Below are 14,324 nucleotides of genomic sequence, written 5' to 3'. Positions count from 1 at the left end.
CCAGTTAAAAAAAAGGAGCTTCAACCAGAAAGAGATCTGAATGAATGTCACTGGAGATTTTGTTACGAAATGCAACAGTCAGCCTAGTCTAGTCTTTTGGCTTTAAAGCAGAAGAGCCAACAATAACATCCATTGTGCTGGTGTCCTTTAAACAGCAATGCTGCGGACAAATAAGATTCCTGTTCTCAGTGCTTTATTCTGTGGTCTACCTGAGCGATGGCATGCTATCAGGCCTGTACTGTAAAGCACATTCCTCTATGGAGTAATTATAAACGTCCTTGCTGACTCACCTTGGTCTCAAACACACAAGGTAAGTGCACGTGTAGAACTCTCTGTTAAGGTACAAAAGTGGGAAAGTATTTATCTAGTTTATCAGCGCTGTACATCATGCATCATTCTGTCGACATTTACCAAGTGTGTAGTTTGTTCATAGAAAAAAAAAGTTTATAGAATGTGATGTCAATCACCATTTGGGTGTTAAGGAGGATATTTTTAGCGAAATTATTCATTTTAAGTCTTAAAAACTCTAAATCAACTCTACAGTTTAATATTCTGAATTAAATCAGAAAAAAAAAACGTTTTTTCAGCACAAAAAAAGTTTATTTTTATTTCTTATATTATTTGTTTGTTTCAGGTTGACGTTGTGAATAGAGCCCTCTTGTGGTAAAATGATTTCAAATTTCATTCACACCATACAACAGACAATCAGACAATACTTTTAGCTTTAAAAATTTAATTGTGTTTCAAAGAATTAATGTAATAACAATACCATTACATCAGTACAGTTTTTTAGGGTCAGGGCAGAGGGGAATGGATAAGTACCTTCATAAATAACATCAGAAATCCCACATTAAACATAAATCTATTTACAATCTGTCAATAAATAAGTTGATATTTTCCATAAAATGCTATGTACACATAAAAAAAACACTAAATTGTAATAGACACACAAACAAATACAAACTAAGCAAATGATCATGCAAGTTCATCAGTGCATGCTGCATAGTCTCACTAGGTGAGAAGAGGCAACAGAAATTTCATGAGATTTCTTTTTAAAAAATTGGTTAACAATTCAAGTTTTCTACACAGACCCGTGCAGTAAATGTAACTTCGGATATAAAAGGATGAAAAAAGAGCTGGTCTACAATTGTGCATGGCAAATTCTCAAATCAACGGTAAACAGAACGTGGTGCTCGTTTACGAAGACAGTTTTTTGCTCTGTGCAAAACTGCTGCTACATTCTTCATCTAGTATTAACAGTCTAACTGAACGACAAAATAAACTAAAATAAACATAGTACTGTAGTAATGTAACCTAGTTCTGTACATGAGAAATAAGTTTTTTGTGGGCTTCCAGCCCTTTAGAGTGGCTTATAATTCACAATTAAACCCAAATTTTCTATGATTGGAACGCCAGTGAGGATTCCAGCTGCCGTTTCAGCAGCTCCACCATGTCTGGTGTGCATGAGGCTTCTGCGATGTCTAACGCCGTGTCCCCTCGCGTGTCCTGGTGGCCGAGGTTTGAACGCGGTGCCAGGAACTCCACCACGTCTCTGTAGCCCTCTCGGATGGCGATGTGAATGGGCAGAGCACCAGACTGATCGGGAATGTTGACTGAGGCACCATAATCAACCAGAACACATAATGTGTCCAAAAAGCCTGTCCGGGCAGCGTCGTGGATCGGCGTGATCCCAAAGCGGTCCTGGATGTTCGGGTCAGCACCATTCTCCAGCAGCAAGCAAGCAACGTTGCTGTTACCCATCATCATGACCTGCAAAGAACACAGCACAGTGTCTTTAAATACCCCTGAACTAAAAAATATAATTTTAAACACTTCATTCCTCTTGAATTGTTGACTGTACAGATTTGTACCACAACACTCTTACCACACCACACTATCATTTTCCTATAACACCATGCCCCATCATATTTTATCCCATACATACATACATCAGTATTTAGGTCAAATTGATATGGCATGTTTGACACGGTAACCATAAGGGAATATATTGACATATTTGCCAAGTGTTATATTTGTTTTTTGAGAATATGATAATGCAAATCTAGATTTAGACTCAGCTACTGGGACTCAGCTTCATGTTAATCTCTAAGTACTAGTACAAATACCAGCTAGATGCCATTTGGGATGGTAGGTGGATATTCCCAGTTCCCAACACCCACGGAGATCCTTCTTGTTGAGAATTAAATGAAATGCTTTTAGTAGCATCTCATGTAGTTTCATGTAGATTTTTGTAGCATTTTTGAACATTCACATTCAGTAGAATTTTTTTTATATTTCCTTACAAGCTAATAAACAACTTACAAAAACCCCCTAGAGTCAACTTTAAATTTCAAATTAAGTAAGAGCAGCTGACGCAACCCTACCATAATTCATGTTGTAGCTGTGACATTTGATATTTAAATAGGACCAAAAATAACTTTGGAACAACTGCATGTTTAAAGATTAAATCTATATCCAAACATCCGTGAATGTACACTGTTGCTGTATTATATACATGCACTAATAGTGAAAGTATAAAAGATCAGGCCAGGCAGGATTGTTATAATAATCATCATTGTCCTCATACCTGAAAAGCTACCAGCCTGCATAGTAAAATACCAACACAACTGACACTTTAAACTGAGATGCCACTTGAAGGCCCTGATCAACTGGATCAGGTTTGCTCTCAAAGCTGGATCTACACGGTTAGGGTTGGGCAGCTGTGCTTCATTACAACCATTTTACATAATGCCATCAGAATACATTTTTGCACATCCATTTATACGTTCAGGATGAACAAGTCTATGACTTGTTTTAGGAAAATTCAACAGAGAAACATTCATTAATAATATGTAATGGTATACTATACTATGTACATATACACACATTGCACTGTAGATCACTTTTTTTAATAAGCAGCTGTATTTCTTTATATATCTTTAGACTTTATTTATAATGCTGTGTTTTAGTGTGTTACTGACGCAATGCTGAATATGAATTATATATGTAACACACTGAAATAATCATCATCATAATGTGATGTAATGGAATAGTGTGTGTGTGTGTGTTCTTATAAGAAAATTAATATTCATTTTGTGAGGCTACACATTAACATTATTTATATGTAACTGTGTATATAATGTGCGTCAGAATAAATAGCTATAGTGATTTACAGACTATAAAAAAAAAAGTGTGTGTGTGTGTTCTTATAAGAATAATATTAATTTAACATTTTCAGACTATAAAAAACTATGTTTTACTCAACATACAATAGCTATTAATTTTATACGTGTGTGTACATTTAATCGACCCAGAGATGTTATTGTAACATGAGTCTATAACATTAACATAACGTCATCATGACTTAATACTGCACACTGCAATGCTTAATGACGGCTTTTAATATTTACATATAGAACATCACGTAGTTATAGATCTATGTAACAGTGTTAAGATGTTGTTGGTGTTACCTGTAAGGCTGTTTTGCCGAATTCATTCCTGGTATCAGGGTGAACTCGCCTGTCCTCCAGCAGCCTGCGCACCTCCGCCGTGTCTCCTTTGGCCGCCGCCGCAGTCAGACTCTTCCCCGCGTCGCTCTCACTCAGCACCATTACGACTCTTCTTATTATGATGACGATGTCGGGCTTTACCAGTCCTTCAAACCAACGCAACAAAATACAAACACGCGAATGTTGTTGTTTTTTTTTTTTATCGAAACATGACAGAGGAAAAATAAACGCGTCTCTATTGTACCGTGCGCTTTGTTAGGGCTCGAGCGCCTTTAATTAAATGCCGGCGGACGGCTCGTGCTAAGCTAACATGCTAACTTGTTTACCTCAGCGTAAACTAGGTTATAACTCGATTAGCTGTCAACAAGGAGCGACGGAGGACGTAAAAAGGAGGCGAAAACGTAATATCACAGACACGGAACACATAAAACAGATCAGAATGTGAGTCAATAATCCCGAGTATCTGCGAGTGCTTTTGAATTTTCTAAGAATAGGGAAATGAAAGTAGCTTAAAGCAGCGAGCTGCGTCGCCTTACCGTATCTGCGTCTCTAATCTGCTGTTTATCTAACTGTCGACCGTTGGCTGCGGCTCCTTCGCGTCTCTTTTTATAAATGTTTGTGAATATTTTAAATAAATCAAAACAAACAAGTTTCTCGGGCGCCAGTACCTTTAATTTGCGCGCTTGGAAAAACAGTGACAAAATTTCTATCACTACTTCTCAAAACGATGACGGCAAAAAAAGACTCCACCAATCAGAAGCTACAATCGGGGCCAAAACCGACCATATTTGGTAAAAAGGGCGGGGTGCACGTACGGTTGCCACAGTATCCCCATGGAAACCACGCATCTGGCCAATCAGAATGAAGGGCGCAGACGGCGGGCGATTTGAGAAAGTTACCTTCTGCACCCCGGGACGTTCATTCATGTTTCTCCCTCAGTAGTGCGATAATCGGTGAAAAAAGGCGGGTTTCTGTGCATTTTTTTGTAAACTCATTGTATCCGTAGAATACAGAGTCAAGAACATGAAATCCAGTGTAATAATTTAATTCATGAAATAACACGTGACCTTCTGCAGAATTCACCAAAACACATTCATCACATTATGAATCATTATTATAAGAAAACAGTGTTTTTGATTTAACATTTTAAATCATGAAATTAGTGCAACGACTGCAATCCCTAAAAGTAGCTTTTCAGCATCAATAAAATCTTAGGATTAAAAATCATGAAATTATTTTCCTTCTGCTTTCCAAAACAAAAAATGAACTGAAATAAATCAAGAGAGTTTTGTGATGCAAATTATGAATTCATCAGATGATCATTTGCCTGGGAGTTTGAACAAGTTCAGGAAATGCAAAGTGCTTTTCTAGTTCGTCCGGAGTTGGTAATCTGCAAGGTAAAGGGGAAAATGTATATTAAATTCACACTCATTTATTTAAGTGTTTTTTTTTTTTTTTAGAAGCAATTCCTTTTTTTTTTTGCTGTGGGTCACACAATAATCTGTAACAGAGCTAGAAGTTAACTAGTCAGTTAACTTAAGAATGCTGGCAGGTAAACTGACAACTCTGTTATCAAATACACAATATTTGCGGACACCTGACCCACATGTGGTTCTTCCCTGATCTGTTATAACAAAAACAGAAGCGCACAATTGTACACAATGTCTTAGGATGTGCCCAGACCTGTTCTGACATGACGATGCTCCTGAGCACAAAGTCAGCTCCATTAAGACATGGTTGTTGTGAAAGTTCTCGACCTCATCTCCACTGAACACCTATGGGATGAACTGGGACACTAACTGAACCCCAGGCCTCTTCACCTGACATCAAAGCCCGAACCCACTAACGCTCTTGTAGTTGAATGGGCAAATCCCCACAGCCATGCTCTAAAATCTTGTGGAAAGTCTTTTTAGAAGAGCTACAGCTTATTATAACAGCAAAGATGGAACATACTCTAGACTGGGATGTTCAAAAAGTACATCAGTGTGATGGTCAGGGAGCCACAAACATTTTGCAATATAGTGTACTTATTTAGGGCTATAATGAACCTAAAGACATGCTGCTAATACCCTAGTAACCCCTCAGCCCCCTCTTGTTTGCACATATGTGAGCCTTTTCACAGAGACGAGAACCACAATGTGTTTTGACAGCTTGGCAGGAAAACAACCCTTAGTTCATGGTTACAGCACAGCAAGTGGCTTAACTCGAACATCAACCAACAACTTTTTGGGGGGCTGTATGCATTGGTGAAAGCGCACATGTTTGTCTAGATGCATACATCAAAATAACAAATATTTAATTTCAGACCTTGTTTTTGTCACATTTTCCAATTACTTCAATGTTGTGGCTCTTTAACACAGTGATGCTCTCTCTGACCCTTTATTGAGACTCTATGCAAATCATTGACCTAGATACAGGCCTGCTGTGAGCAAACATGCAAATATTCTAGCTTACCTCCACTCTTTGTGATGTACCTTACCCAAGGTAATGCCTGGTAGCCGCTCTTCTCGATGATCTTCATATATCGCACCTTATAAAATAAAATAAATAAAACATATTCAGACAGAATTACGTTATATTGGATACAGTTCAATTATTGGGTAACAGTTATAATAATCACACAAATACACAGTAATAAGGATTGGTAAATTTATTAAGAATTATTGTATTAGATAAGTGAAACGTAAATGTGATACAAATATACACAAACACATGCATACACACACCTGTATTCCTGACACAGTGAAGTATGGGATCTCAAATTTGACGGTAATGGGTGGTTTTCCCTCCAGCTCATCTTTCTCCACACTGGGGAGGCCAAAATGGGCTCGCATCAGGAACTCTTTCCCTCCCTACACACCCACGATATTCAGACAAAAAGTCAAAAAAATGTTCTGTTACTATACTACCTGCATGTTATAATGCTATAAGATTCACAAATATTATTATATAGCAACATTCTTGTTAGATATAACTCACTGGGAAGGACTTAATGGTCCACACCACCAGGTTCTTTTCAGGAACGTACTTTGCATGGCCAGTACTAGTTTTAAATTTTGGGGAGTCTGCATCACTTGGGACAGGAACACACACCTCCACGTTGTTGGCCACAGACTGCTTTTTAAACTGACCTTTAGCCTAAAGGGAGAATAAAATTATAAGTGAAAGACAGATATGTATTAATGCGGATATGCAGTTGTTACACTGCCATTATTGCCTAAGAACTTTCATCCCTTTCATTATCAAAACAAAATCGTATTAAAAGGGATACTCCAGAATTGTTAGCATTTGGTTAAGTCCTGAAAATATTTGATTAAAATTCACTTAAAATTGTAGTTGAATTTTGTAACTGAAGCTCCAAATCTATAATTAATTTTGTAACAGATAATTGTCCAAACTGAACTAGAATTTTCACTCTATGGTGAAGCTGTTTAAAGTACCAGATGTTGTACTTTATGCACCATACCTGTATTAAATCTTCTAGTGAACATGAATAGATGTTAGATGATGAGCAAGAAAACACTGCAAATACTTGTGTTTAACTGACCTTTACCATGATTTCCACTCGACTGTGAGAGAACTTTTCGATAACAGACTCGATCCAGACCAGAGGTTTTACCTGCATGATAAATTCAGGGAAGTTTTTTGGTGGGTCTGTTCTTATAATCATTAGCTTAACAATAATATACTCTTAATGTGGTAGGTAAAATTCACTGAATGGAGTCTTACATGAGTATTGATTCGGTATGACATCAGCTCCGATTCTCCGTCTGGAGGGATAAATGAAATGGTTCTGTCGCTCTCAAAGCGCGAGAGTCTTACGCACTGGTGAAATTTCACATCTTCCATTGCTACAGTCTTCCCCTTGTCTCCTGCACAAAAACAGATAGTACAAGGTGGTCATGTATAAACTATATTTCTTTGTGACTAATAATCTGGTCATTTGAACATGATAGGTCTTTCAAAAACTTTAGCCCTTTAGGAGATTCTCCTGTGTGAAACTGACAATGTATGCAGTGAAGTTGTTGCTTACGTCCAGTAAGAGCAAAGAGAACACGGTCATTGAGTCCAAGTCTGAGTTCAGGCATTCCTGAGAGCATGGTTTTCAGTTTAATAGTGCCTACAATATCACTGCTCATTACACTCCCATTGGCATTCACCTGTGAGAAATATACCAATCAGTTAAGCTAATTACACCGCAAAACTCCAGACACTCAAGTAATAGCTCTGTGAAAAATAAATTGTACATAATTTTCCACTTATCCCTAATGCAGTTGATCAGCCAAGACATGTTCAGTGTCTCAGGTTTTCTTCGTTTCTTTTACACTGGAGATAATATCCTAAATATAATAATACTAATATCCCATTTTGTGCACAATGATAAGATGAAAATATGTTATTTCAGTTAGCCAAATTTTGTAATGTGTACTATAACAACCAAAAAATAATTCATCTGCACTGTGATGTTTTGTGTGTTGGTTTGCAGAAATTCATACTACTGTGTACTAAACCTGAAAAGGGGGGCTGCTTGGCATTACCTAAGGGCTACCTGTGGTTTGAGGCGGATCTTTATGAAAAAGAGATCGCATGACTACATGTTCCAGCTAGAAATTAGATGTATATTGGGTAAAGAAGCAAACAACTATTCTAAAAGGACTACATTTGGATACGGGGGAAATTGTGTTCATTTATTTCTACACTGCATAAATCATTTACTGCTGCATAAACCTAATACAGCTGAAAATTATATAGTTATACAGCAATAAACCATCACAATAAGAATATACTGCAAATGTCACTCCCATGGAAAAAGGGAACCAGACATGTGGCATATCTGGAGTTAGCAAATATCAGTAATTACTTATAAGTGTATTATGAAAATCAATTTAATTACTTCCTAATTTTCCAATATTTTACAGCAAATTATTTTTTAATTATTTACTACCTTTATGCTACAGGACCTCAGCACTCACCAGAACATTTATAGACTCAATGACATCTATAAACACCTCATTCTTCTTGTACTTAAGGCCTTCAGACCTCCAGGATACAGCGTTGGTGACTGTTGTGGGCACTTTGGCCTTCGCGACTTCCAGTTTGGTGCCTTCCTGCGTGATATATCTAAATATAATTGAAAGATTCATTAGTAGTGAAAAGACTGAACTCATTCATCACACCCAACTCACTTACAAATCATCATCTGGTGCAATCACACTCAGCACATATCAAACAGGAGAACTTGTCCCACCCAACAACCATGAAATCTTCTTCTTGACTAATAGTCTGACAAAGTCTAAACTAATCCATATAACAGTGATGCAAAGCCTGTAAGAGGCCCTGACTGTAGGGATTTTGTTTTATTTAAGTCTTAGTTTTGGGTGTTGATGATAACAGACGGTTTTATTAGCACATACTCCTGTAGGATCTGGCTATCTGTGGTCTGAGGGAAGCCGAAATCCATGAGCTCATCCAGCAGCTCGTACACCACAACAAAGTTATCCTGAATGCTCTCTTCCTCCAGCTCTTTAAAATATTCTGTGAACACCTGGACAAAGAACACACATACACAAGCAAAGTATACACATTGGCTTGATTCTTTTGTTTAGCACTGGAGCTCTGCATATGGTGACTGGAACTGAAGTGCAAAAAACACCAAGAAACAAAAAACACAACAGCGCAACATTAACTCAAAAGGTTGCGTCTTTTTTGAACATCATCTGACATGATTAGTACATGGAAAAAAAAGTTAGCCTAATAAAAAAAACTTAATATGAGGTTATGCTCATTGGCCATTTTAATAAATGCTTTTTATGCTTACCAGAGTTACTGTAGCCTTCCTGTCAGTTCAGTATATCATCTGAGCTCATTTAATACACTCATTAATGCTCTATTTCAATAACCGCATATCTAAAATTTGTTTAAATTTAGAACTTATCATGTTGTTATTATGGCACCGAGCCCCCATTCTAACTATAGCGTCTTATTCAAATGTGCGCATGTCCCTAAACTAAGGTTGTAATGAATTCAGATGGAAATAATACAAGAACACAAGAAGCATATATACTTTCCTTCTGCACTATAAGGTGTGCGGTGTCTTACCTCCACCAGCTTGTAGAGAAATGAATACACCAGACACGCATTGGAGTTCTTGTTGGTAGTAGCCACCACTGTTCGGTATTCATGTTAAGTTTGATAGAGACAATATTCAATTGTTTTATTTCTTCAAAATTTACTATGTTTACAGTTCATCTCAGTGCAGGAACCTGTTTAGAAATGTACTACACAAGCAGAAATTGGTTTATATTTCAGCTATGATTAACTGAAGACTACTCTCTCAGAAATAAAAGTTAACACATCTCCAGTTTTCCTACTCACTGAGGTGTACATCTGTTGTACCTGTGCTATTTATATTTTACCTGGGAAAGTGCAACTTTAATCACATTTTAAGAGGTATATTATTGGTACTCCAATTATTTACCTTAAATTATTTTTAAAAAGGTACAGCAGATGTACCACCCCAGTGACAAAGGCACTTAGGCAGATTATAATTTACCCATAAGACAGAGATGTGCTATATTTAGATGGCAATTCCTACATCAGTGCTTCATGCTAAACCACCACCAAACCTGCCCTGGAATTGATTTTTAACACTTGTATTATTCACTCCAGCACTTTAAATTTCAGTCAGATAGACCAGGCGATTACAAACCAATGATGAAAGGATACAGTAAAGATTGCTGTGCTTGATCCACATGAAGTGCACATTGCCATGTGAAATAACAGGGCACATTAGCCCTTCCTCTTCCTGTTGCAACAGCAGCGGCAGGAAGTGGTCTATCTCCGACATGTCCACATCGCCTTTGTAGTTGCGACATATCAGTACCTGAAGAGAGTCGAATTTAAATCATTTGTTAAATGTACTCATGCCTATTGTGAGTTTTTCCAAAATCTTCTTCACATAAAAAAGATGCTAATGTTGCTTCACACAACTGTTAGGTCAGCTCTAACACAGTAATTCACTAAATTATTAGAATCTTTTTTTTTCCATCACAGAAGAATAGTGAAATTTATATGCATCTTAAACAAAAGAGTTACCCTGCATTACTGGGTCATGTGCAATTGAGATTACTGTAAAGAGCTCTCCTCCCCTGTTTTCTCATCTGCCTTCCTTAGCCTATTGTGAAAAAAACAGAGCTGACTCATCTCATGTTACAAATCCAGCAGACGTCTGAATTTCGGTTGAAAAGAAAACGCTTCAGTCTCATGAAATACGATTTGTAAAAATCAATAAGAAATAAAAAGTTGAAAAATTTCGTATAGCCTGTTTTTTACTGGCATCCTCAAGTGAACTCTATGAAACAAGGCCAGCATGTCAGTGAGTAGAAATCACAAACCGCCGCTTATAAGCAATAAGCTTCACTGAACAGCCAGAAAATTATTATTAATAATATACATATTTTACAAAGAACTTAATATTTGAATAAATCACAGAAGGCGGTCTGGCCTGAGGATTCTGTGTATTATTTTAATAGATTGGAAAAAAAAAAAGTTTGAGGAAAATTAAGAGTATATGCAGACAATAACCATATTTTACTGATATACACACGGATACTATAAAATAAAAGCTATGTCTAAATAAAACTCAACCTGGTTGCTGTGGAAACCATAACGGTGTCCTATTTAGTATGGAAAACATCATGAAAGTTAATGTGGTAGTTATGGAAGAAGCTACTGTTACTGTAAAACAATAAAAAGTGATGAAAAAGTGACTTTTGCTGGATATTTAACACTTTTCGTAGCACATTATCTCATTACCCAGAACACAGTGGTCCTGGCAGTCGCCATGTTACAAGAATGACAACAAGCAAGTTCAAAGAAAACCAAAAATAACCTCCTGTGTGAATACAATAACCTTCAATAACTAACTAGACAATGCGAATAAAAGCTGTAAATGTTCAGACACAAACAGAAATATAACAGAAATGTGTATTAAAGTAGCACGTTTGCCTAAACTGCTGTGACCTGCTCAGGTTACTTCACTAAACAGACTCCAAGTCCTCACCTTGCCTTTAAGATCCAGGATGAAGACCGCTGAAGCAGACATGACCTTTTTTAAAACCTGTTTAAATACAGCTGTTGCTAAAATCAGGTTATTTACACAATTAAAACCTATTTAAGTCCATTAACAACGCTATATTTAACGATAAACTAGCGATATAAACGCGAATTCCTCTGTTCTTTTTTTCCCTCGAGCAGCGTATTGACGTCACGCTGCGTAACGTCAGGTAAAACATTTACAGAACTCACCTGTAGGCCACGTCGTCGCTGATGCGGAAGTACGTTCACGGGTAATTCATTGTTGTTTGCTTGGTTATTTGTTTGATTTTTATTTTATTATTATTATTATTTTTAAATATCAGAAATTGTAATTGAATAATGCAATAATTAATAAAACGATCAATTCAATACATGGGAAATACCAAGAAATCCATGTGGTATTTTATTCTTAATTGGATTAACATTTTATATAACATCTTTAAAATGTCAGTACTACAATATCTAGGATTGCATTATTATTATTATTATTATTATTATTATTATTATTATTATTGTTGTTGTTGTTGTTGTTGTTGATGTTATTATTATTGTTATCATCTTTTTTTTTACTTTTTTTTACTTTTTTTTTTTTTTTTACTTTTTTTGTCTAAAGTTTTGTCTACTTATTTGTCTGATTCTGACCTTTTTATTTTCCTTTAACATGGATGTATTTTATTGTAATTTTTTGCATAGATTTGTACATTTCATTTCTGACATAAATAAACTATAGTGCAATCACTCTCTATTAGATATTATTTTAGATAGTTGCATACTTGACATTTTAAATTATAGATTTGTTCTGATTATTTGTTGTTTCTGTGCAAAATAAGAAACTTTTGCTTTGTGAAAGATAGATGTACTCTCAATTGATTAACAAAACTGTCATTACATTTTTAGACTTCGGAAAAAAGTCACTATATAAGTTATCAATCAAATAATTAAATAGTTTAGACCTTGTTTTAAGGAATCTAAATCAAATGGTATTCTACAGACAATATTGTAGTACATAGAAATGTCCACATGGGGTCAGTGTGTTACTGATACATTTAGTCCAAAAAAACACTGAATTGATCTTCCATGAAAATTTCCATTTTCCAAAAAAAGTGTTTATAGTCTTATAGTGTTTATAAGATAATTCTTAACCCAAGCAGCTCCATGCCCTCTCTTATTTCTTGTTCCTTATTTGTTACTGTTATTTTTTTTAATTCAGTGATTCATCTTCAGTGAAAAAAATATTTCCTATGCAACAAATGCAAGGTTATTTAAATATTAGATGACTGACACCCCCCAGGATATGGAATATTAAAATCATTTAAAAAAAAAAAAAACATCCTACATCCTTGATTTCAGGGCAGTGGAGCACTTTTATAGAGTCATAAACTACAGCCTGTTGTGCGTCAAAAAATGAGTCACAAACAAGATAGGGTTTAAAAATATCTATAACATTTACCAAAGCTTGTTAAAGTTGGTTTTAAGTTTGTTCTGTATATGATTTTTTTTAACACGTTACAAATGATTTTTTTTTTTACCAGTCCTAAGATAACACATCAGAGTTTATGTCTCAATGCACTGCATCAGTGATGTAGTGAACTTTATGGTTTTATTTCTCTGCAGCTCTATAACCAGTTATCTGGTGCATTTAAATGCAAAATATTTCTAATATATCACAGGCATCTAATTTCGCTCCTTTGGCACGTCCTCATCCTAGTCAGGAGCAAGCACAATATTTATTCATGTTGCACTGTTCAAAAAAGCTGGAGAAACACTGGCTTACGTATACAAAATAATACAAATACTATAATGCATCATACAAAATAATATATATTATAATTTAAAATAATCAGCTTTGTTAAAAAGGCTGTGTTAGTAATATCACAGAATTTTCTTGTTGCACTAATACTGGGTTTAGGCTGAAACGTTTGATCTGGATAAACTGGTTCCAGTTAGAATGACTTTTGGCAATGGTGACAGGACAAATGCTTGACGAGCCACCTCACACACAGACTCTAAGGTACTTTCAGTGTCTCTGTCTCATTCTCATTCTCACCTTTATGGCATTTAAGTCTAATTCTATACATGTTTAATATTTATGAACAACAATCATGTTTTTCTGAACGTTTGTCTGCTCGGCTGTAATAAATACTTATCGATATAATATAACATCATAATATAATATAATCTCTCTTTTTTTTATTACTACAGTAACCAAATTTCTGCTGGCAGATCAATCTGTTTGTTGGTAATAATAATAGTTTAATTGTTAACTCTAATTCACTAATGACTACTGAGACCAGGAAGGAAAAGCAGCAGTAGTAAACTCTTAGAAGTAAAAGGCTTGCTAATATCATGGGTTTGTTAGCCGGGTGTCAGTGGAAACCGTAATTAACATTTCAGAGGCACCGAAACTTTAGCCTGGTCTCAATCGGCTGCTGGGGTCGAGTTGGATTCCCCTGAGTGCGGCGACGGTCCCGCATGACGGCCCCCTGATACACAATTGCTTTTCATAACTCCGTCCCTCTATAGCAACTGCAAAGTTGTGATGACGCCTAGAGAACTTTTATTGCATTTATTCTTCTGGGAAAACTAAAAGGTAGAACAATGACTAAGGCCTAATGTCTAATTCACTTAATTTGCGCTCCATCAGTGTCCTCCTCTGAATGTTTTTTTGTAATGCAGGGCTGATTAATGAACACAAGGGTGGTTATTATTTAACTGCAA

The 14,324-nt window shown here is 36.1% G+C and overlaps 2 protein-coding genes across 2 annotated transcripts; both read right to left on the bottom strand.

Moving 5' to 3' along the window:
- Positions 1 to 716: 716 nt before the first annotated feature.
- cdkn2d (cyclin-dependent kinase inhibitor 2D (p19, inhibits CDK4)) lies at positions 717 to 4,409 on the bottom strand. Its single transcript, XM_060868738.1, has 3 exons — positions 4,046 to 4,409; positions 3,471 to 3,655; positions 717 to 1,770 (listed from the first exon to the last, which is right to left on the bottom strand). Exons 2-3 carry the CDS (start codon positions 3,609 to 3,611, stop codon positions 1,399 to 1,401), a joined length of 513 nt encoding a protein of 170 aa, XP_060724721.1. The 5' UTR covers positions 3,612 to 3,655; positions 4,046 to 4,409; the 3' UTR covers positions 717 to 1,398.
- Positions 4,410 to 4,540: 131 nt separating this feature from the next.
- ap1m2 (adaptor related protein complex 1 subunit mu 2) lies at positions 4,541 to 11,780 on the bottom strand. The gene is made up of 12 exons (XM_060868737.1): positions 11,572 to 11,780; positions 10,236 to 10,392; positions 9,609 to 9,676; positions 8,924 to 9,054; positions 8,483 to 8,630; positions 7,543 to 7,669; positions 7,239 to 7,381; positions 7,057 to 7,128; positions 6,489 to 6,647; positions 6,236 to 6,361; positions 5,964 to 6,039; positions 4,541 to 4,899 (listed from the first exon to the last, which is right to left on the bottom strand). The coding sequence occupies exons 1-12, from the start codon at positions 11,611 to 11,613 to the stop codon at positions 4,877 to 4,879; spliced, it is 1,272 nt and encodes a 423-aa protein (XP_060724720.1). The 5' UTR covers positions 11,614 to 11,780; the 3' UTR covers positions 4,541 to 4,876.
- Positions 11,781 to 14,324: the final 2,544 nt, after the last annotated feature.

The sequence above is a fragment of the Tachysurus vachellii genome, chromosome 4 (assembly GCF_030014155.1).
Source record: "Tachysurus vachellii isolate PV-2020 chromosome 4, HZAU_Pvac_v1, whole genome shotgun sequence".
Lineage (NCBI taxonomy): Eukaryota > Metazoa > Chordata > Actinopteri > Siluriformes > Bagridae > Tachysurus > Tachysurus vachellii.
Note: the sequence above shows the minus strand (reverse complement) of the source record. Positions and strands in the feature narration are given on the sequence as shown.